At 42.0% G+C, this 25,121-nt stretch overlaps 1 protein-coding gene across 1 annotated transcript in view; it reads right to left on the bottom strand.

Moving 5' to 3' along the window:
• Nucleotides 1-5,736: 5,736 nt before the first annotated feature.
• THSD7B (thrombospondin type 1 domain containing 7B) overlaps nucleotides 5,737-25,121 on the bottom strand; it is a 241,494-nt gene continuing 222,109 nt past the window's right edge. The window contains exons 20-27 of the mRNA XM_062498438.1: nucleotides 19,250-19,395; nucleotides 14,069-14,228; nucleotides 13,544-13,717; nucleotides 13,359-13,454; nucleotides 12,182-12,264; nucleotides 11,008-11,200; nucleotides 7,562-7,649; nucleotides 5,737-5,818 (exon numbers count right to left, since the gene is read on the bottom strand). Of these exons, the coding sequence (XP_062354422.1) occupies nucleotides 5,737-5,818; nucleotides 7,562-7,649; nucleotides 11,008-11,200; nucleotides 12,182-12,264; nucleotides 13,359-13,454; nucleotides 13,544-13,717; nucleotides 14,069-14,228; nucleotides 19,250-19,395 (1,022 nt within the window). The remainder of the gene's footprint in view (nucleotides 5,819-7,561; nucleotides 7,650-11,007; nucleotides 11,201-12,181; nucleotides 12,265-13,358; nucleotides 13,455-13,543; nucleotides 13,718-14,068; nucleotides 14,229-19,249; nucleotides 19,396-25,121) is intronic.

Raw genomic sequence — 25,121 nt, 5'->3', positions numbered from 1 at the left:
TGTCGACTGGCACAAATGCTTTTCTCAAAGCATAAATGGAATCTCTGCTGCATCCCATCAGTGAAACAATCCTGGATTTTCATCCTCAGGTACATCCCAAGTACTTCACTTAGATAAATTTGGATATACTTGGTGTACCCAGTGCACACAAGCCAAGAAGCTCAACCCTTACACTACAAGAAGAGCAGCCCCAGACAATATTTCCCAGGGAACATTTGTATCTTTCACTGCTCTGACCCGTCAATTGCTGGGATGTTTGTCTCTAATCCAATCACTGAGCTAAATTGACTTGTAATGTAGAAAGCAAACGCAAACTCTGTAATTAAATCACTTAATTTGCCACATGAGGTGTTTCAGGATCAATGCACTCATATTCACAAAAGCTCAGTGAAGGTGGAAAACTCCAAGGAAGTGGCAAATAACAACATATGAATGGTCTGATCATCTCTAAATGAAGTAAATAAGAATCATTTACTGACTTCAGATCAGATACATCCCTCATTTACCACCTCAGTTATAGGTTTGCCTGATGCTACAACAGTGACAGAGAATGTGAATTCCTGTTAAACCTGAGCTCCAGAACAGTGACCAAAGGTTATTTGCCATGGAGAGAGGAAATGCCACATCATTCCTTGGCCCAATCCTGCTGCTGCACATTGTTGTGACCACTGGGCAAAGGTAGAGTCCTGCAAACACCATTTCTGGGCTGCACTCATCTGCTCAGACACTCTTGCAAGAAAAACTACTTCAAGCCTGCTCACATGGGGTAGGAGCCAGATTGCACCCCAAAAATATAAAATTGTGAATGCCCTCTTCCTCGTCTGTAAAATGAATGCTGGGTGTTCCACTTCACCCACGTGCTGTTGAAAGATTCTTCACTGTTATTATGTGTGAGGAGTTTTTCTCCAAATGTCATGTTGGCATGTGACAACCCCAACATTCATAACATGCAGGTGAATTTTCATAAAGCAGAGAAGAATAGTAACACTTCTTCTTGGAGGAAACTGAATCTGATTTTTCATTCCATCAAAACATCTTTTCAGAGACAGGATAAATCCCATAAAATTGCTTTAACCTGTGTATCTGCCTACAGCCCATCATGATTGCAACAAAACATGTAATCAAAGCAAATGAGCATAATTACCAATGTCTGCAAATATGGGGGTTTAGGTTATTTTCTCAGACATATCATATGTGACCATTTTACCACTGGTTTACATTTAAAAATATGAATAAACTCTATTAGATTGTGGGATGAAAGGGCACACATTAAAAATTCACACAGAAAGCATCCTGTGATTACTGTTGTAACCATTCATTCAAATCTATTCTTCTCTCCCCAAATGTAAATACAACCAGACCAAAAGCGTGGCTAAGTAATAACCTGTTCCAAGGCAGACTGGGGTCCTTTGCTATCACATTTCCCAGCAAGACACTTCTTTCATTTCCACCAGGCAGGAACAAGGAATGACTGCCCACGGTTCCATTTATCCAGTGGCAGTTCATGCAAATGCCTCGGGTTTTTTACACTCACTTTTCTAGTCCAGGTTATCCTGATGGGTCAAACAGATTTCTCTAAGGCAATCCCACTTCCTCAAGCAGTAACAGCTCCCTGACAAGTCTCACCCCATGTGTGCAGCTGCACCGGGCAGTGCTGGCAGGAAAAGCCAGGAGGAATTACCGGGACTTCCTCAATCCTCCACGTCTGACAGAAGCAGGAGGCACAGCCCGTCAGGAGCATTAGGGAGCAGGTCGTGTGACATCTCAACAGCTTAATGGCATGGCTGGTGGCACAAGTCATGTCAGCAGCTAAGTGACAGTAACAGAGTCACCTGCCAGGTCGTGGCTCTGGGAATCAAGGAGCACATCCATATGGATGGCACGTAACAGCCTGGGCTCAGATAGATCTTCGCAAAGGTGATATAAATCACACTCCTGTCCAGGACAGGTGCGTGTCACAGCTGTGAGACGTGGAAGTTCATTCATTTAAATTACATTTTAAACCAGACAGAACCATAATCTGTCCTGAGGCACGTTAATACATCAGGCAGCCTGATCCATCTCTCAGAAGGTCCTGAGTGAGGTCATTTTTTTCCACATTATGACCTCCCAACTGAAAACAAACCTTAAAATTATATTTAAACTGCATTTATCCTTCCCCTCACAAGTGCAAATTGCATTATACATTTAGAAAAAAATACAATCAGAGGACTGGAGCACCTCTGCTATGGAGGCAGGCTAAAAGAATTGGGGTTGTTCAGGCTGGAGAAGAGAAGGCTCCAGGCACACCTGGGAGCCCCTTCCAGTGCCAAAAGGGGCTCCAAGGGAGCTGGAGAGGGACTTTGGACAGACGCATAAGTGGTAGGACAAGGGAGATGCCTTTGAAGAATGTAAATTTAGATAGATTATCAGGAAGAAGTTCTTTACCCACAGATGCTTTAATTCGTAATCACAAAACACATACATGTGCTGATGGGATGCTCGAGCTGGGAGTAGAGGAATTCCTTCCTGAGGGATCAAGATCTCTCTCCTGTCTTCAGCAGGGGACAGCACCAGCCCCAGCTACTTGAGCAAAAAGTTTAGAAATCCCAAATAGGCAAGAATTGGAGTAATCCCTTCTCCGTGTCATGACTCATTTTGGATAATGAAAGGCAGAAATTTACTCCAGTAGTCCCACAGGAGGCTGGGAATCCCCCCCAGCAGGATATCCAGGACTCTTACAAAGAGCAGTAACCTTGGTATCTGTCTAAGTGACTGATTCCTGGTTTTGCACTACAGTGCATTCTCAGCCTCATGGACCCTGCAGGGCCACCGGTTCAATTTCACAGCTTAATTCAATCCCAAATTATCAAATACATGCAATTACCTTGTGACATTTGAATCACCGTGCTGTCCAAGCTGGATGAGGAGCAGACATGGATTCCTGTACAGACAGTGCACAGTCAGCAGCCACTGCCTCCAACAGCAGTCCCACGAGCCTTCCCTGCTGTTTTATTTTATTTTACCAAGTCAAACAGGTGCACTCATTTCCTGGGCATTTCTGAACAATTCCCTAAAGGGCACCACTGAACTGCAACAGCTCTGCAGCAGATATTGTCTTGTCCCCATGCACCAACCCCATGCCCATGGCTCCACAAGCAGCACTCAACCCCAGTGGGAACTGTGGCCAGTCCCTCTTGGCCAGAAGGTGCCCAAGTGGGCACAGAGAGTGGGAGAGGGGCACCAAACTGAACCACATCCCCAGATCCATCTCCTCAATATGAACACACTTTGCAGTGCTGCACCTGCAGCTCCTCACCTCCCCCAGGATCTGACATCTCCTGCACTGGATGCAGAATTAAGAGTCGCAGAACAGTTTGGGTCACAAGGGAACTTAAAGGTCTGCCCCACTGCTGTGGGGAGGGACACCTTCCACTGTCCCAGTTTGCTCCAAACTCCATGCAGCCTGGCCTTGAACACTTCCAGGGGCAGCCACAGCTTCTCTGCACATCCTGTACCACATCCTCACCACCCTCACAGGGAAGAATTTCTTCCTGATATCTCATTGAAACTTGCCCTCTGTTTGAAGCCATTCCCTCTGGTCCAGTCACTCCATGTCTCTGTCCAAAGTCCCTCTCCAGCTCTCTTGGTACTCTCTTTAGGCACTGGCAGGTGCTCTGAGGTCTCCCCAGAGCCATCTCTTCGCCATAGTTTGGATTGTAATTTACCCTGATGCTGAAGGCAATGACCACATGTTCCAGCTGTCATTTTTGCTATTATTACACCGGCATTCCCACTCCAATGCCCTGCTGAACAGCATGCTTAATTGAGTTTATTCCTTCATTATTCAGAGTACCATTCTGCTGACATGGTATCCCACAGACAAAATATATTAAGATCTGTCAGTGCTGTTCCTAATGGTGCCAGATCATTATTCCCTTTGTAATTCTTCCTCTGTAGATGTTACTCAATGGTTCACTACAGGATGCTGTTGAAAAAAGATTTAGGACCCCAGTGTTACTGGGAAACACCCAGCTTTCTATTCCATAAATAGTTATAGCTCTAAGGTGGAAAGCAGGGCCAGCAGAACATCTTCAGGGCCAGAAACACGCGAGGCAACTTCTCCTCACTATTCCATCAGCCTTTCTTTGTAATGAGGGAAGAGAAAAGCACATTCCTGACCCTGCCTTAGTGGCACAATACCATGTCAGTGGTATTCAGTGCTGCAGGAGCAATGCTGTGTGCGTGGGGACCCCGACCTAGGGAAGGACACCTACCTACAATTCCATCATTTTTTCAATAAAACCATAATATTCAAACCACTTTACAAAGCTGTGAATAGCAACATGACAAGATGAGCAATGCCTCCTGCCCCAGTCATACCCATCTGTTGTTGATGATCCAGGTACCTTTGGACAGGGAAGGACTACACAGGTGCTGGGTTGGTAACAATTCTTTTTCTCTTCTGATTATTGGAATAAGCAGCAGCATTGAGTTAAAAATAAGACCAAGCATTCTCCAGACCTGCAATTATTCTCTCGACTTGTACTTGTCTGAACTCTTTCTCTCACTAATCACTGCAGCACAAAATAATGCCAGAGGAGTTTGAAATCCAAGGCCAATCTCAGACTCAGTAAATGACTAATAACACAAGTTGTTTACACACATTTAATTCAACATACCAGAAGCAATTTTCTCACTCTCTTTAGCATTTTATTTGCTTATAAATACAAGTCAATACCACAAGATGGCACTTTCTTACTTGCAACACACACTATTATAAACACTTACCCTCTTCAAATGTTCCCAGAATTTTATGATATGTAACCTCTCAGTGGTTCTGAAACATTTAAAAAAGCAAGACCTTCTACAAACTGCATTTGTGTTTGATGTATATTAAATGAGGTCAGGTAATTAAATTCAAAAAAAGGAATTTATAAATATTTCAGATAAGAAAATTTAAATACAAAAGCAGAGTTTGTTTTAATTAAACTGAATAACAATTTAAACTGGCCGTAATGTATCTACATGATTTAATTTAATTTAAAATCCTTTTTTAACAATCAGATCCTCTAGCCATTCATCAAAACACCTATCTACTCAGCTCTTTAGAAAATATTCTTGGTTAAGAAACCACCTATGCTTTTTCATAACAATCCTTATTCTGTCCTGTAGGTGGAAATGAAGCAAAATCATATTCCAGACTAGAAAACAGGATAAGAAGGAAGAAACTTTAAAAAACCTGATAACTTCAGACACTTCAACTCATTCTTCCTCACATTTCTCAAAACACATGATCTGGTTTTAAAGTCTTTGAACGAAATGTAAACGCTAGAAAACTCATTGTTGAAGTATGTGAAGAATAAAGAACCCTGCACTAATATAGTGCATAATGATGCTGTGTCAAACTTGTCATTTACAGTAAATGTCACAATTTCCTTGGGATTGTCATGCCTTTTTTTAACCAATTCCTTTTGATGTCTGTAGATTCTCTCTTTCTTTTCTCATTATTCCCATTGTTCAACAGGAAGGGATGTAGTTTCTGGTCTCTTCAGAAAAGTTTCACAAGATCCAAGTTTTATACTCCTTTTTTCCTTTTTTAATAAAGAGGTGGCAAAATTTTCAGCTTGCAATACTTCTGTTCTGCCCAGGATATTATACATCAGGAGATTCCTCAAAAAACTGAGAAGTCTGGGAGTTCCAAAAAAAGAAAGCAGTTAAGGCAGTCGATGTCTACATTTGGATTACTTGTTTATGTTACATATCAACGTCTCCATCATAGGCCAGGGTTAGAGGCTTCTGCTGTGGTGGAGGGCTTTGATGCTGCTTCGTTTTTTTGCTGCAAGAAAAGCGTTTCAGAAGACAAAATTACAAACTGCAACAACCTCAGAAACATCATCGACCCCCAAACTTCAATTTAAAAAATCAACTTCCCGTAGTGGTTACTGAATGCTGTAATTGGGTGGCACCACATGGCCCCTCTGGTGCTCTCACATGTGTGGTATGGACACACAGCCTGGCAGAAAGGGGCAGCCAGCTGTGCTCCCCACCTGCAGAGGAAATAAAGCACATTTGTCTCCCATCTCTTCTCACAGCTGACAGAACAAGGAACACCTCGCAGAAAAATTGGAACATGAGCTGTGTGGAAATGGGATATTCTCATTTTTCTTTGCCATGGTATTGAAGCAACAATAATTATTATTGAGAAATTCATTTCCTTAGCAGCCTCCACGTGATGGAGAAGTGTGTAATGTTATTTAAAAAAATCTTCTTTATCGTCTGCTGTGAAGCCACAGAGAAATGGAGCTACATGGCTTGGAAAATAAGGGAGCTGCAGCTCCTAGGATGTTATTTGAGCTTTTAACCCAAGAGAGAGAATGAGAGAAAGACTAAGAGAGTGAAAGGGAATAAACTGTTGGATGAAAGTGGGCAGTGATGCTGCCAGCCATGGCTGTGACTCTCTGGTTGCCTGCCCTGACTGGACAAGGCTTGGGCCAGCTTGCACCATGAATGTTTGTAAGTTCAGGCCAAATCCTTGGGAACTGCAGGACACCTGGATGCTTCCCACTTCTCCCTTTCTGTCCTGCCAGAGCCATCAATGGCAGTGCCCTTTCAAAACCTCAAAGCAGGGAGGGCAAGGCGAGCTCTGTCAGGCTGGGCTCACCTCCCCTGCCTGTGTGACAGCCATGCTGGAGGAGGGCAGACACCCCTCATCCCCAGGAAAACCCGAGAGCACCTGGACTAAAGGTGCAGACCTGGTACCCTGTCCTTAACAATGGCTGGTAAGAGCAGCTTTAGACACAGGACATGTTTTCATCTGATGTATTCACTGCAAAAACCTATTTAGGGATTTTCTGAGCTGTAGCGAACAGCCAAAAAACCACAATTAACACCAAGAGACCCAATCTCCCATGAACTCTTATGCCATCTCTGAATCCATTTATCTTCCTGGCATGCACAGCCCTGCCAGCAGCAAGCTCACAAGGTAATAATGCACTGTGTGCAAAATAATTCCTTTTGTTTATTTTAAACTACTATTTAATCAGATGCCTCCTACTTCTTTTATTGTGGGAGATAAAAATTCCATAGCACCCTTTTCTCCCCCATTCATGATTTCATAGATCTCTATTGTATTCCCACATCAAACATCATTTTTCAGCTGAATGTCCTTATTCTATTTAGTCCTTCCTTGAGCAGAAGCCAGCTCCTTGCTCCAATCACTCTCCTGGCCTTTCTTCGGTTTTGCTTTATCTTTTTTTTTGAAGAATAAAATAAAAACCCTTTCTAATCCCAGCAGAAGTCTGAATAAATATATGGGCCTATTGATAACCAAAAATAATTCTTTCCCTGCTTGGCCACCAAACTTCTTCACAATAATGGCTGTTAACATTTACAACTGGGAGAGTTTTAATTACTACAAGGTAGGGGCAAAATGAAACACTCCGGTAGTTGAACCTCCACCCTTTCCTGAAGCCTTGCCTGAGCATTAAATGCCTGCAATGCAGTGTTGTGATGTATTTTGGATTGTTCAAGTAAAAGCAAACTAGCTTTTATTTAAGGACAGAATACCTGCCATACTCACCACATCAGGTAGGATGTGAAAATCAGGAAAACAATGATGAAGAACCCTCCAGCTGATACTCCATATACCCATACCTTCAGTTTACCATCTGTTAGAAGAAGATGAAAAAGGACAGAGGTAGAAGAGAATAAAAAACGTCATTCTAAAATACACTAAGTTTTAAGAGATCGATTTTAGAGAAATTAGTAGCATTACTGATGGGGAACAGAGCAGGGACTGGCTGGGAGTAATTCATAAACCCCTTATTTTTAATAGCAAGGAAGATTTTTTCCTTCCTTCTTTTTAGGGAAAAATTCCCTAATTTTAAAAATTTTAAAATGTTAAAAATTTTAATGGAAAGGGGCAGAAGCACAGGATAATTGGGGTGCATTTCCTCCAGAGCCCAGTGGCTGCTTTGGTAGAGGCATTTCAATGCTGAGCTGCTCTGGACAGACACAGGCAACACCTGATGTGTTTAGCTGAGGGCTGAGAAGGGATGGGATTGTTCTCCATAAATACTTGGGGGTCAGTTGGGGTAAACACCAGCAAGCATGAGTGGAAAAGCTGCTTAGAACTAGGAAACACTTGGGTAACAAATGGGAATAAATTCAACTTAGAATAAAAACAAGAATAGTCTTTGTAACAGTAAGAGGGATAAAGCTGGGAAAGAGCTCTCTGGTTGGGCCACAGGAGCAGCAGACAAAACTGGCTTTAAGACAAGGTAAGGCTGTGGACTGGGCTTTTTGGGCTGCAGTGAGCCAGGAGCCCTGCAGGAATCCCTCCATGCACGTGGGCTTGAGTCTGTTCAAACATTCCCTTGTCTCAGAACACTTCACTTGGACAGGTCCTTAATTACAAGCTTTGCATTAATAATAACAGCAATTTTTGAAAGATCAATATTTCTGTTCCTCACTCTGTTTCTGGCTGGACAGCTTTCCTTGTAGGGAGCAGGTTTGGTACTTTTCCACACAGCAGCAGTCTGAGCTGATTCACATCAACAGAGCTGCAAATACACACTGGAGGCAGGAACAGGAACCTGTGCCGTGCCCACAGACATGGTTTGACAGAGGCCATTTCAAATTCAGTCAAGTGAGAGGGACAATCACTGAGCCTTGTTTTCATTTTATGTTTGAATGACAAATTTTTTCAAAGGGAAACACATTTAATCAGATCCCATTCTTTCTCATTTTTCTTCCAGACTTTGTGGAAAGGCTGAGTACCTCTCACAGATTTTATTCTGCTCCTCAAAACACTTGCAGACTATCTCCCATGTGAGAAGAGCTCTGTTCATCAGGTCTGGCTTGGTTTGTTTGAGTTATTTTGCTGATGTCTAGGTAGGAAATTTGTTGCCCTCTCATCTGGAGATGGCCAAGAAATATTTAGCAATCCTGCAAAGGGATTGTCACAGTCCCATAAAGGCATCACAGCATATCTGCTATGAAGGCAGCTCTGCCCTCCATCCCCAGCAGAAAGGCACTGGACCATGTCATCTGACAATTTAAACAATGTTATTTAAATTGCCTCTCAAGTTGAGGAAAAGTTTCTGTACCTGAACTCTGGCCTCTTAAGAGTGTAGTTAAGAGAGGAAAAACACTGCCTGATTTGTAATCAGTCCTGTGCACTCCCGTAGAGCATTTAAAAGAACAAAAACATCAGCCTCATTAAATAAAAATAAAATTAGTGTTCCAAACTGCAAGTGGGAAGGGAAAGTACAGATAAGCTGGAGAAGGCACAGGTAGTTTCACTGAGCAACACAATGTCAAGGACTGGTGCTGCAGGGTGTTAAGTGCCATCCATACAAGCAGCTCTCACCACAGACCTGCTATCAACAGCAGAATGGGAGGTAACAGTGGTTTCCTGGCTCAGCCAGCAGCAACTACTGCAAATCCCCAGACTACCGAGTCTGAGAGCCTCTTTGAGGGGAGCAATTACACATTTTGTCGTGAAGTTAGACAAAGGGGAGTGATTTGAAGAGCACCAGCCTTGGGCTGAGGTCTGAAGAGTTAACAGCAGGAGCCACAGCCACAGCCACAGGGCTGGTGATAAACTTAGCACACATGGAGCACCTTTATTCCTTTCCTATATATTGGTTCTGTAACATTTTTGCCCGAAAATTAAGCAACACCATATTCTGTAACTGTTCAGTCCCTGTTTCTGTTGCAGACCCTGGGTGAGATTTGGCTCACAGGTGCTGCACTGAGGTAAAGCCCTCCAGAAGCTTTTAGTGCTGCAGACTCAAAGGCTGATTTAAAAATAGAGGACTGCAGTATCCACCTACACCTCCCTCCCTTTTTCTAACCCCATAAAGGTACAGCCAAAGAGATGACACCCAAGTAAGACAACCAACAGAGGGCCAGGGATGTTGACAAAAAGGCAATTAACCCCAAACCTGTGACTCAAAGTGCTGGTGAACTGTGTGGGTGAACTGGATGAAGAGTTTGATCAAAAAGCAGCCAACTTTAAAAGGCTTTGGACTGAGCTCTGTGAGCCCAGAGACTGTCAATGCAAAGGTTAACCACTGTCTGCAAATCAAATATGTAAATGTAACATTCAAAATGTGATCACATATATCAGACAGAATTATGGCTCCCTGAATCCCCTAACAGAACCTTTCACTACATGTTTTCTAGAGTCTCGGGTTCATTAGGAACTAATTGCAAACAAATGCAATGTCAGGTACCTGAAGAGGGGGAAGAACTGCACTGCCAGTATTTTATAATACAAGGAGAACATATGCATTTCAGTAAAAACCTGATGTGCCTGACACATTTGCTTCCCGTTTTTAAAGTCCTACTTGCATTTCAGAAATTTGTTTTGAATGAATTCATCTTCAAAACAACAGTCAAAATAGGAATCAGATACTAGAGCAATGGACCAGTCTGGGCACATGCTGCCTGTGGTTCCAGCTGGGAAGGATTTTATGCTGTGGATGTCAAAGATCCACCTGGGATGAGCTGCTTGGGCACAGCAGCTTGTCTGCCTTTGTGGGATGCTTTTAATGCTGTAATTTCAACCTTCAAGACTAAACTGTACACTTTCTATCCTGTTCTTTTCATATATTTCTGAAATATGGCAAGAAACAACCAATGTTTTCTTTAATGAAATCTTAAGCACTTTCTGCTCTGAAACTTCTGAAGCGCTAGTGATCAATATCTTTCCTAGTCCAAACATATTACTTCTAGACACATCATCAGATAATAGTTCTAAACATCCTCCCAAATCACATATGAGCACACTTTTGCAAAATATTTTTGCTTCTTTCTGTCTTTGCTATCTCTCAACATAAGAGATTGTGATTCTTCTGTACAGGCACAAAGGCATGAAAGACAGCACACGAGCTGGAAACTGGAAGGTCGCTCTGCAGCTCCCAGACAAAATCTCTGATGTTATCATCTACAAAGCTTGTACCCTTCTTCTACAGAAATCTTCTAAAGACAATCTATTCCGTTCATACTTAAGTTTTTCACCTGGATTAAAAGGTTGAATAGACCATCCTTTGAAAATGTCATGCATTTTGGAGTTGACAGGTTTATTTTTTCCGGCAATGGTCTTAACATCAGCTTTCTTATCTTCTAAACCTGGTACCTTCACGCAGTAATCCAGGAACCCATTTGATCTCATTACTTCTGTATATCCCCGCTCACAGCCGCAGACTCCTCTCTGGGAGATAAAAGGGAATTCAGCATTAAACCAAACAGTGCCCTCACACAGAACAGTGCACACTGTAGGGAAAGCCTGAACACACTGTAAGCTATAACCTGCAAATGCAAATTCACCCCCACCAAACCAAACCAGTACTGGAACTGGTTCTTGTGAGCCCATTTCAGTTCAAAAAAAAGCCCAAATATATTTGGGGAATTGGTTGAGAAAGAGCTAGTAATTACAGAGAAGTCCAACATATAAACATTTCATCCCACCAGGCTTAACAACAGGAATCTGTGGCAAACTCCCCTTGTCAGTAACAATTTTCCCCTTGACCCTGCTGGGCAATAGAACAGACAAACAAAAACCAACCCGCCTGCAGACCCAAACCCTCCCCACATGCTTCCACACTCCAGTATTTCACAGGACTATCTAAAATGAAGCTTTCTTATGACCAAATAGCCATTACTTTGGATCAGACTAAGCAGTTTCTTCAAGAGGTTTTGCAGAAGCCTGTAGTTTGCTAAATTGATGCCCAGTTTTCTGGATTTCTATTTTCAAATGTTTTTTTAATGTTGTTTTCCTCTGCTAATTGTCTTATATCTATAATGTCTGTCTGAGGGTCTGATACTCTTGATCTGAACAGGTGATTGATGTCCCTTTATCTCCTCTTTTACAGAAGTTTAAAACAGTTCTTTTTCTAAAGAACAGTACAACAGCATTCAGTTAAAATTAAACCAATAGGTTTAATTTTAAAATTAAAACAAAAATCCTTCCACAGAACAAACCCAAACTTGCAACACCACATAAATACTCCATCACTCGTTTGCGCAGGTTCGTGGTTTTTCTTTCAGGATGAAATTCCCACAACATCCTCGAGGTGGTACCACGGACAAACTAAACTATTTTCTAAGTCCTGGAATGCAATCTAAGATGCAATCAAATTGATTAGATCTCGCAGAGTTAATTTCCCAGCCCTGTTCTGCAGAGAGCAGTTACCTGTGTGCAGTAGGAGAAGGGTTTCCTGCATGCCGGGCTGCAGTGCCGGGCTTCGGCAGGTTTGGTGCGAAGAGGACACCCTCCTGGAAAAGAAAATACTGAGTGCCTCCAAGGGCATGTTCCAAAATGCATTTGTCTTACATCATCACAGTGTAAGAAGTGCTTGCCTGCTTATTTTATAAAGTTAAATACTAGTCTATTAAGCACATTAGCATAATGTCTGTAGGCATCGCATTAATTAATTTGCCTTAACAAGCCTGGGAATCATTATCATACCCATCTTGTTAATGGAGAACAGAGATATACAGATTTAAGCAATTTGCCACTGGCCACATAGGAAGTTGGGGACAGAATCTGGAATTAGATGCAGATATGCGTCTTCATTAATGGCTTATCTACATAAAAATACATAATCCACATAACACCCTTGCCCATCCTCACTTGGGAAAGCCTGTGTTTCTACAGGAATAAAAACATGTTAATGAGTTCTTAAAGACTTGGCAACCTTTGCACATAAAACTTCTGTTATTATCCTAACTAGTCATTATAAATGGAACTAGACATGACCATCTGCATTTTCATTTCTACTCTCTCCTCATCTACCCTGTGCGTATTGAAAGTGATCCCCTGGATATGCAGCCCTCCTGCCTTTGTCAATCTCTCACGGAGCTTCAAAGTTCTGACCATGAATTTCCTTTTTCATCCTGCACAGGCAGAATTTGTAGGTCACAGCAACAGCAGGAATCTCACAGTTTGAGTGATTTGAGACTCCTGTGTTTTGAAGAAACAAAAAAAAGGAGAAGAGGTACAGATGATGGGGTCTCTACCATGCACGTGATGTTCTCCTCTGCTCTTTGCAGCCACAGGAAGGTTGAACTGAGGGCTGTGCAAGCCAGCTCAGGCAGCACTTTAGTATGTGTGCACTCATTTGTTCCCATGACTAGCCTGACAGTAAGGGCAATTAGCCCAGATACTCCTGTGCAATATATGTGTGATGCTGAGCGGACAGCAAGGCTGGTGAGCTCCCACCTGTCTTTCCTACACACAAAAATCCAAACTGAAATTCTGGAAGATGAAGGAAGGATGCCCAACTCCCTCTGAGAAACAGATGCAGAAGCAACAAAGCCTCTGTGGAGACATTTCATTCCCAAGTGTGCCAGGCCATTTGGGGACATACCTGTGACATTCATTCCATCTGAGCGCTGACACCACACCGTGCGCACGTTGTCTCGCCAAGGGCTGGTTTGCCACAGGTAGTCGTAACACTTCCCTCCTGCAACATCAACACCAGTTACTCTTCACCTTGCAGCACACCCAGAAGAAATTCCTGCTGGGCAGGAAGCAGTGCTGTGGCCGAGCTACCTGAGCAAGGCCGTGTCTCCATCTCCTGCCCAGAGCAGCTCTCCTGGTTCTCTGCAGACTGGACGATGAAGGCTCTGGATCGAGACTGGCGCCCCGTTGTCTCAAAGCTCCTGCCACTGATGCAGGTGAGCTCACAGGAGCTCCACTCAGACCACTCTGTCAGGTGGCAATCGCCTGCACATTGAAACAAGAAATCACGGGTTTTCAAAAAGAATTAGCCTTGAAGGATAAGGATAAGGCTAACCTAAGAATACAATAGCTTTAATAGTGAAATATCCCTAGGATGTCTGTCTCTCAGTAGTACACAATATTTGGATTTTCTGCTTCATGGGATATCTCATTTTCTCAAAAAACAAAGGAAGACTTGCCCAGGTGGTGTAGAAACAGCAGACTGAGCATTTACCTGATCTGCTGAAGCACAGATTTATACTACAAGTGCTGACAGTACTCAGAACCATGGCAGCATGTCTACCTCAGACAGCCACCACCGGCAAAAAACTCACTGTGACCTTCCAAAGCCTTTACCTGGGCAAGGCACAGAGCAGGGTAACTGCAGCACACTTTCTTTTGATGGTAGCTCACCACATAATGCATTTTCTACTGGTTTGGATGTAGCAGAAACTGATGCATCATGCACTACACACGTGAGGTTGCGGACTTGCAATCCATCTCCACACTGTCCACCCTAGGGGATGATGAAAGGGAACAAAGGCACGCATCAATGACAGCAGATGACAGAAGAAACACAGTTGATTCTGTATGAAAAGTCTTCAAAGATACAAATTTGGTCTGCAGCAGTATCCCCAGTTATGAAAAGACAGATAGAGATCTCCTCTCAGCTCAGAGGCAGGGCTGCAGCCATACATGAAAGTGTGTCATTATCAAAGGTGTGGAAGAGAATACATTCATAAAGGATTAATACCATCTTTGAGGTCTGCCCTTCATGCCTTTTAATCAAATTAATGAATTTACTGATTCTTAATTAGTGCCAAGTTAGATGAGCAAAGACATTTTGGGCTTCTCTTACGAAGCCAAGAGCAGGGCTTGCCCATAAGAAACAGACATTTCTTCTACCCTCCTTTGATGACACAACCCAAGAAGAGCACTCACGTGATTTAAACCCGGCAAAAGCAAAAATCCTTACTGCACTGTGGGCTGTCTGTGTCATGTTCAAAAGGGAGTGACCAGATCTAGAGCAGACAGAGATCACCAGTTCATGTCACACACTACCAAAACACCAACCCAAGTCAGCCATCACCTGTCAGCACTAAACCCCATTTGAACAAGGAAAAGGATGCTCCATCTGAGCCACTCCACGCTCATCACCCCAGTCCTGAAGTAACCAGACATACACCAAACTACTGAAGATAACATCTCTTAGTGGAAAAACAATAATCCTTGGCTAAAGTTAGGATCAAGGGCTGAGGATGCTCTGAGAGGTGAAGCACTGAGGCTGTTTCTAGAGGGTGGAATTGTTTCATTCTCATCAGATGAAGAGCTGTGATGCTGTTCAGGTGCCTCATGTCTGCATGATGCCTTATGAACGCATGCCTGAAGCCTTGTTGAAATGGCACTTTAAAAAAAATTCAGTAAACAAAACTCAAGAAGAAGGAGGAAACATTGCCTTTATATAACCAAGGGAAATGCTCCTTTGGATTTCCTGGCAGTAGATTCTTTTAAAATAATGGACTTCATCTGCAGAACAGAATGGCTCCCACCGAGTGCATTCATCCAGCAGCAGGTTTCCTAGCAGGAATCTCAAGAATGCCTCTCCTGCACACACCTGGCAGCTTTTGCATTCTCTCCCTCCCTTCTGCTGTAGATCCACAATAAAATGGAAGTAAGAGCATAACCAGCTGGATTTAGAGCAGCTGCTCATCTAAAGCATCTTAAAGAAGCATTAGTGCATATTTACTATATGCAGCCAGAATCCAGGTTTTTAACACAGTGCTTCACTTTAGTCAGTGTGTAACTTACTGCTCTAAATTACTGTTTCACTGCTGAAACTTCTGCTGTGGTCTGAGATTAATGGTGTGTGAAAAACTCGTGCACCTGTCCACTGGGTTAGAATGCTCAGAAATGTCTGGTGGGAACAGAAGATGAAGAGAGAATATTCTTGGGCATAATGGACCCTAGTCAAACTGCAGCATCTCCAGTTTGAAGTGACTCAAACAATGACTAAATGATTGGAGAAGACAAGAAGAGTTTTCAAAAATGTACCTCTTCTACAAACAGTATGTAATTATTTACATATATCTCAATATATAAATAAGAGGAATACTGAGAAATAAATAGGTCAAAACCAATAATTTTTTTCAGTACAACTGTTTCCACTATAAAAGGCCACAGGCAACACTCTCCATTTTTCTATCACACTATATTGGAGCTACATTCCCATTTTCTAATGTCTAGAACAAAAAGAAACAAAACCCAAACCTATGAATTCTCAAAACAATCCCCAAGAGAAAGATTTGCTTTTTAACAGTGGCTCCTGCTTGCTTGCTTGCTTTCAAGACCAGCAATGGCTTTTTACAATCAATTGAACACACTTAAAATGTCACCCTGTCACTTACAGAGATGCTTTTTGGTATATTTGAAAAGGTCTTAAGCTATGCAGGAGCACTGCATTAACTTCCTTATCATCCTCAAAATTATTGCTGTCCCCAAAATTATATATTTAAAGATCTAATCAATAGGTGTGGAACTAGAGGAAGTTTGTGCCAGCAATGACACACTGAGGATGCAGGGAATAGTGGCTAATCAGAGGAGAACTGCCAAGGAAACCATCACATATTCAAAACTCGGGATCAATTCTTTGTTGTAAATGCTCTTCTTTGAAGAGGTGATCTGCTGAGGTTTGCCTAGAACCAGGATTTGCCTCCTGAGTCATGATCTCCTTGATGGAAATATGTGGGAATTTGACTTTCAAAAAGAATTCCTGCCATTTGCCTGCAAAAATTCTTATGCTGACCCTCCTGAGGATGCAGAACCCATGCTGGGTTTCCTAAATACAGGAAATGTATGACCAGAATGTATACAGAAATGTATATGCAGGATGTATGTGCCCCTCCACCAGCATCTGCATGGAGCCTCCACCTCTCACCCTGCTCACTGTGCTGGGAAAATAAAGAGAAGGTTTATACCTCCTGTGTTGGACAGTCAGGAATTTCTGGAATTCAGTAGCACACTAATGTAAGGCAGCATCTCCACAAGCCTTCTCTCACATCACATCTGATACTTCCCACATGTAACACTCTAATAAGATAGGAGGTAACAGCCCAAATGAGATGCATCACTCAGATGTGCCTTCAAGAAAAGTTTTCCCTTTTTGTCTTTTATTGGGGTTCATGTGTTCACAATTATTTTAGGTAAAGAGCTGACTGGGCAATGCTTTCACAGCTTGATGAGCATTTAATCAGGTAAAAGTCTCTCTAATGAAGGAGTGTTGTGTGATCACATTTAAGGGTGTTGTGTGATCACTTTTAAAACTGTTAGAAAGGAAAGGTTCTTAGTCTTTTTAGGAATGTCAGCCACCTGGCTATTCCACTTATATTTTCTTAATGGAAAAAATAACGAACAGTATTAGACACTGTTAATTTTCTTTCTCTTTCTTAAGCTAATCAGGGTAAAACACTTTAACTCTAGGATGAAAATGATTTAACCCTACAACCCCTTAAAACTGTATGTACTGACCAGTTCCTAAGTTTTTCACCCCTCTGAATGTAGGGGAAATGCCCTATGCTGTGACAGGTGTGCCTGGGATGTGTGCAATTACCTGGGGAGCAATACACTGATTTCCATACTGTGACAATCTGCAACACAGAACACTTAGCAGGCTCTATTCCTAACCACAAAGACACTTCTAATTATTCACATGAAGTCAATTTAGCATAAAATAGTCCTCCTACAACTAGGAATTGCAGTCTCAGTTTATAATATAAGAAAAAAAAAATTAGCCTTATAATTAATTGTCCCATTTCTATTATTACAGGAGGACACTTTCACACTATGCATTCTGGCCTTACCACAGGATGCTTTACCTTATTTCACAAAGCATCCCTGAAAACAGGAGTTCTGAAAGCTTTCTTTAGAATGCAGGCTTAAGCTTCTTTTCCACTAAAGCACAGGAATAAATCACCCTGTATTTATGAACTACATTTAATTCCTAAGCACCTCATTAAAGAGAAGTGAACATGAATAGAATGGCTTCTCTCCAAAACAAAGCAAAGGGGAGAGAAACTGCTCTGTGGTAATTGAAGAAGAGAAGCAGGCTCTAACTCACTGAATGCAGGGATGGTATAATGCTGTGATTACTCACTCTGAGCTGAAATTTAGCTGGGTTTGGGATGGGCACACTTTAATCTGCACAATGTGTTATTTATCTGAAGTAAGCCACAGCCTTAATTCAGCTCCCCAACTAATTTTTTTATCAGCTGTGTTAGCTCCTTTGAAGGTCTCTTCCCTGATGTTTAACACAATCTGCTTATGTTAGCTAGACAAAATATCAGCTGATACTATAATTTTGTTCTATTTATGTTCTACATATGTTATATACATTTTATACATGCTGAGTACAGCACATACAAGGACAACATTCACATCACTAGTTGCAATGAGTTGTTGATTAGAGAAAATATAAATATACTTGTTTCTCTAATCTTGGACTGTCACAATCCAGATTTCATTTGTGAAAACTTGAGAAAATTCTGGGTATTTATTGTGCCACTCATATATTCATTACACATCCCTCTACCACACTGAGAAAACACATGGGTATTCAAGGCACTGGCAGAGCAGAAATCACAAGGGATGTGTGTCTTTATGTGCATTATTGGCTTCAATCTCCTACAGGATATAATGTGGAGAAGCAGCCACAGATCTGGCACAGGTCTTGTCCCCTGGGACCAGACAGGGCTCATATCCACCACACTTCTCCTACCTCCATCTCACCAAAGCCAGGTTTAAGCAGGCTGATAAACCTCACTGTGAAAGATTCACCTCTGCTTAAACTGGGTTACCAACGAATGAGTTTTAATATTGGAAATGTGATCTAACAGATAAGGAGAGAAGAAAGAGCATGGAGGGGAAGAAAAAGTCAATTCAAGCTTGATAGAAGTTCACACTCAGTGAAAAAAATTCTGGCCCCAGTGCTGAGGAGAGGTGGCACGCATAGGGACAGCACACAGGAACTGAATCCAGACAATTTTAGATCATAAAAAAAGATAGCCAGGGTAAGGAGAAAGAAGAAACCAGCCCTTCGTACAATAATTCACACTATTGTACCGGAGACCTGGGGGGAAGACCTGCTATACAGCCCTTCCAAAAAACAGAAATTCAAAAAGATAAAAAAAAGGCTAAGCTCTCTTGATATCTAGTGTATCTATTTTCTTGTTAGAGACATTTTATGTAATTAAATTACAGGTCATCATGACCATGCCCAGTCAAACACATTCACTCCACAAATCCCCTGCAGTAATTCTATGAGCTCACAGTACTTGAACCCGAATCACTTAGGAATGGCAGCTGATGGTTGGAAGATGAGGGGCAGGGGTTCACCACTCCTGAACTTCCCCCTCTTCCCTACAGACCTCCACCAGCCACAGAGACACCTCGAGCCCACGACCAGCAATTAATCCCATAACGCGACGATAGATTTTGCCGTTCCGGGCACGGGGGAGCTCCGGAGAGTGCTGGAGAAAGCCCTACCTGGACGGTGCAGGGAGACCAGGGGCCCAGCAGCCAGCTGTAGCAGGGCTTCACCGGGCAGCTCCTGTGCTGGGTGAGCTGCCCTGGGCAGGGTCTGCCCTCGCCCGCTGCCCGCAGCACCACGGAGCGCCCACGCACCATCTGGCCTAGGACAGACAGCACACAGCCCAGCAGAGATGCGGCCAGAGAGAAAGAGAGAAAGAGAGATTTTGTAATTTATCAGCATTCCTAGTTCATTTCCCAGCGCTAAAATCTGTTAAAAAAGCAATTAATTGGGAAGACTGTTTGGATAATAGGGATGAGATCGCTAAGTCTAAGAAATGCAGTCACTGGTATTTCCAAGCGCACTTTTAAAACACGGTTTTGTATGTTTTCCAGATATAGTATTTGTTTATGCAACATATTTAAATACTTGACTAGATCCTGATTATTAAATATGACAGCAAAATAATTCCTATGGCAGAAGCATTTCTACCATTACACATTCAATATGTTTCCAGAGATTTTTAACAAATGAAATTTTGTTTTTATGAGCAATTATGTGGACCTAATTTGAAAACTGCAAACACTGTAGTGGCTATTACTGCCCATAACCACTTCTACCATTTCCATTAAAAAACCTATTTATTATTGGTGAAAACTTCTTCAGCCACTGAATGGAAAAAGCAATTATGATACTACTTTTGAACTAATAAAACTGAATATATTCATTAAAGTTACAGCAATTCCATTTCTGCCTCCTTTGCTGTCCATTTATGTCCAGGAATGTTTTCATTCAAAATTTTTCAATTAGAATTCCATCTCCAATTAAAAAGAAAAGTGGAAAAGAAAAAGCCCTTATGCACTGGGATGCAGAAGATTGTGCTGAGGATAAAATTTCTGCCCTGTCTTTCAATACGTGTGGATTTGAGTTAAAAACTGAAAGGTCTGGGCAGTAAGGGCAGACAAATACAACAAGGCAGAGGCGAGTGGTAATTGCTAACCCAGTGCAAAGGAAGAGATAAGGTGCTGTGGTGGAGCTCTCCCTTTTGGATCACCGCTCTCCAGCTGCTTTTGTGAGCAGAGGGGAGTCTGGTGGGGGAGCAAACACCCTGCAAAACAGGGAGGCTGCAATACCCAGCCAGACCCTTCTCCCAGCTATTTATGCACATGATTTTTAATTAAGGATACTGCAGGTATAAGGCACATCTCTGATATCTGTCATCGTGACTATTCACAGAGCAAGGTTTCCAAAAACATCTTAGCAAATAAAAATTAAAAGCAGACACACCTGGAAAAGGCACTGATGGGTACCTTAGCAAGCTCTCTTACCTTTATTCCCTTACTCTGACCCACTAAATTCCATTTTTAAAGCCATTAAAACCAATTTTAAGACTTCTTCTTTTTCCAGTTTTAATTCCCTAGACCTGAGGAGTTTGTAGCAGAAGTGATGATAAAAGCTGTTACCCACATGACTCTGCATTCAACCATCACAGAATCAGATACATTAGGAGGTGGAAAAATCCTACCAGCTAGGAAAGGAAAGGAAAAGGGAAAGGAAAAGGGAAAGGAAAAGGAAAAGGGAAAGGAAAAGGAAAAGGAAAAGGGAAAGGGAAAGGGAAAGGGAAAGGGAAAGGGAAAGGAAAAGGAAAAGGAAAAGGAAAAGGGAAAGGAAAAGGGAAAGGAAAAGGAAAAGGAAAAGGAAAAGGAAAAGGAAAAGGAAAAGGAAAAGGAAAAGGAAAAGGAAAAGGAAAAGGAAAAGGAAAAGGAAAAGGAAAAGGAAAAGGAAAAGGAAAAGGAAAAGGAAAAGGAAAAGGAAAAGGAAAGGAAAAAGGAAAGGAAAAAGGAAAGGAAAAAGGAAAGGAAAAAGGAAAGGAAAAAGGAAAGGAAAAAGGAAAGGAAAAAGGAAAGGAAAAAGGAAAGGAAAAAGGAAAGGAATCTTCTGAGGTTCACTGGGAGATCAGAGCAAAGGAAGAGAAATCTCCCAGCCTGCTGCTGGATGAGCCCCACAACGGCTCTCCCTGGTCCAGCTGGCCAAAATTAGCTGTTCCTTCCTCTCCAGCCAGTTGGACCAAATTTGCCATATTTGTCTTAATGCCGAATGCTGAGTATTGGTGAGCCATGGAAAAGGCTCTTTGGGAAACAGTGGGAAGCCTGTGGCTGCAGGGTTCTGCCAGGCACCAGCTCCCTGCACGGAGCTAAGGAGAAGGAGGTCTCCCAAGGCTGGAAGATCCAATTTTATTAGGAGGGAATTGAAAGCCTGAAGCATTCACCAAGCCATTTTAATTAACTAAATAATTTCCTTTTGTACACTCTGTTTAACATGTTTCTAGCAATATGTAAATGGAGGATCATTGAACAGAAAGAGGAATTAACAACTTTTCTTTCCATTTTGGTTTCCTACAGTTGGTTATCCAAACTACTGAAACTCACTACAGTCCCAGTGGTCAGCTGGGGCTTGACTCAGTCTATCACTTTCTTTTAACACTGTGAATTAATAACTGAAGAAAGAAATTTCCTTGAAACCTTTCTTTGCACAACGATTGCAGTGAGTTTCTTAAGGCCCTTATTTTTTTTTTTTTACTCCAAAAAGTTTATCTAGGTGCTTGATAACCACAAAAGTAGCAGAAAACTCATTTTTTTCTTTTAAAATACCTTATCTTTTGCTGCCTATACATACCAGAATCTCACTGCACCTGAAATTAATTTGTTTCCAATACAAACTCTAGAAGAGTTGAAGCAACCCTAGTTATTTCTTTAATTTTCTTTTGAATTGTTTTCTAATTGTCCAATGGACTGGTCACATCTCTGATTCCTCTGCTCTGCAGTGTTATATGATACAAAAATTAGGAGAAAAATGTGCTGAAATTGAAAATAAACATTTCTTGATATCCTCAAATTAGTTTTGAAAGGGAAAAACCAAAGAGGCCAGTCTTATTAATGCTGATCACTTAAAATTCTGTTTTGTGACAGCAGCAAGAATTGCATCTCAGGAATACAGGATTATATTTTCAAATCAGAAGAACAAGATTTTTTTTATCCCCCAAAAATTCCTGCCATTACTTGCAATTTATCCCCCCAAAGTGATGTGCCATGGCTGAAACCAAGAAGATTCAAATTCCTGCTGCATTTCATCCCAGTCACAATGTTGTAACCAGTTTAGTGAGTTTGAGCAGAGCACACAAAAAACAGCTCTATCAAGGAACCACAAGACCAGAGCAGGATCAAGTTACTTAAATAAACCATGGAGGTCAGGTTAGGTGCAGTCACAAGCAAGTGGTACAGGTGACAAATAGGGCTTTTCAGGTGACAAATAGGGCTTTTCATCCCCTTCCCATTGCCAGTCCCTCCAGCAGCACTGGGGCATCCCCAGCAACATCTCCCAAGGTGCATCCTTGTGCCCCTTCATTTCTATCCCACAGGTCACTCTGGCATTGGGATTCACATCCCTGCAGCCTGCTATGGTCCCTGGGGGTCTGAGGACTGAGTAAGGTACAGCTACATGTTCAGCCCTGGTAAATCCTGCAATTTATCTGATAAAGTCAGCTTTATAAGTGGCAAAGCACAGCTGTAGGTGGTTTTATACAATTTATCAGTCCTTTTAGAGAACCTGGGAGAAGCCATGTGGGATTGGAAAACGTTTATGTAGAAAAATTCAGCATCCTCATGTATTAATTTGCCTTAACAAAGGAAATTCAATTTGCTGGGGATTATCCTTACCAAACATCTTTCCAGTAAGTTGATTCAGGCCACAGAAGCATCATCCATTAAAGCAGTTCTATACATCTTTTCAGAGCAGTACAGCAACTGGTATAAGGAACCTTATATATAACCCAGTGTCAGCCTAAAGCCCTATCCAGCATCCTGAGCAGATGCTGCCCAGAACTACAGCTGCAACAGGCAAACATCAATTACACATCTCCACAGGCTCAGTGCAGGCAGGAAAGAGAGATCTGCTTTATTCATAATCATTCATAAAAATCAATGTATTCGCCTTTGGCTGCTATGTACCAGAACTGTGTTAGATGCCAGTGCCACATGCACAGCAGCACCACTTCATGTTTAAATGCATTATTCCATAAAATAAAATCTGAGTAAAGGTACCACTCATCAAAATATATCACATCAAACTGTTACTGGAAGAGAAGGACAGAATAAAATTGTTAGCAACAATGCTTGAATGAAAAAACACATTAAAACACACATCCAGCAACACTAAATTTTGACCTGAATTATATTTAAACGATGTTTCTCTTTGAAGTCCTTTATGGCACTTCTGGAGGCCCTTCACACACTCTCTAAAAAAAGCCAGAAAAGCAAAATATTGTTGTGAGCTGATCCAGTAATGCTGCATGCAACTTGCTGTGAATTTTTTCTGCACACCGAGCACCTAAGCCATCCATTTTAGCTGTACCACTGGGCAATTACTAACTGGCAAAGGGAAGCAGTTATGAGTGTTTACCACAGCCAATTCCCACAGCTCATTTATTGTCACAGTTTGTTTTTTTCCTGTCTAATTTGAGGCTTCATCCAACTCCCACGAATGCCCATGAGAAACCCAGGTTGACTTCAAAGGTGTCACAGCCCATGACCCTTCTGGCTGGAAACCCTTGCTGTGCTCCTCTGAAGCACCACCTGCAGATAGGTGCATGAGTAAAGTCTTCTCTGTTATTGCCATCATCCAGGAGTATTTACAACCCACTGGCACTCAGTGAAGCAGCTGAAGTGACACTGTTTGTGCTGTTGGAACCACACAAGGACCACTGCCACAGGACTGGTGCCAAGTTCCCTCCACCAGGGATATTTGGTGCCACAGTAGCTCCACACTTCTGAGTTGATACAGCAGAAGCCAGATCAGGACAGAGGCTGCAGGAAAATAAACTTGGAATAACCTGAATGCAGAGTACTTCTGTTTCACTGATGCTTTGGCATGAGGTTCAGGAGACTCTTGGGTCCCTGCAAAGTTGTTCAAGTGGTAGAGAAGGACTGAGCAAAACTTGGTTTCTTTATGACACAGTTTGTAAGACAATTTTCCCAGCTGCTTAGCTGCTGTAGGTTCACAGAAGAGTATTTCCAGCTTTTAAATCCATTTTAAACAACAGCAGCAGTACAGTGGCCTGTATAAGACAGCTCTCCAGCCAGCAGTATAGCAGAGTTATGGTCTTTGAGGATCAGGGATGACCCATAAACTGAGCTGAGCTTGGGCTTGACTGTGTGGTTCAGGTAGCCTCAATGAGGTTTGACACCTAAAGCCAGGACACTCACTGCAAAGTCTCTTTCAGCAAGGTACAAATGTTTCCAGCTTTCCTCTGATTTAGGATATGAAGTAACTCCTTGTACTCATTGGTAGCTCTTTAACCAATCTTTGGAATTTCCACAAGCATTTCAGGATCAGGGGCCAAATGCAAGACACATCTTCACCTCCTTTTGCAAAATATGCAATATAAGAGCTCAGGATGAAAAAACCGTCAGATACTATATAGGGTGATCTGCTCCTTGAGCATGCTAAAAGCCATGAAAACATTGCAACCTGCTTTTGCACTGTACTCTAACTTAGTAAGTGATTGAACACTCAAAAAATTAAATTAAGTGTATTCAGCAACACAAGCATTAACACTCCAAAATGGATTTTAAGGGAAAAAATTGGAATTAATAGTACTCCCAGTCCAGTGTGTTGTTGTTAAAACACTGTCCATGAATTATTCATTTCTGTTAAGAAAGCACTACTTCACAAACAGGCTAAAAGCTCAGCAAAGAAAGAACAGCACTAATCCAAATATTAAGCATTTTCTGTAACATGCTTTGATCTCTGGAATCCATCTGAAGGGATCATTTTATGGAAGTTAAGAGCTTTTTTCTTTTTGACCTTAAGTGAATTTGATTCAAATATACA

The sequence above is a fragment of the Cinclus cinclus genome, chromosome 9 (genome assembly GCF_963662255.1).
Source record: "Cinclus cinclus chromosome 9, bCinCin1.1, whole genome shotgun sequence".
In the NCBI taxonomy this organism is placed as follows: domain Eukaryota; kingdom Metazoa; phylum Chordata; class Aves; order Passeriformes; family Cinclidae; genus Cinclus; species Cinclus cinclus.
The sequence above is the reverse complement of the archived record's forward strand: the minus strand, read 5'-3'. Positions and strand labels throughout refer to the sequence as shown.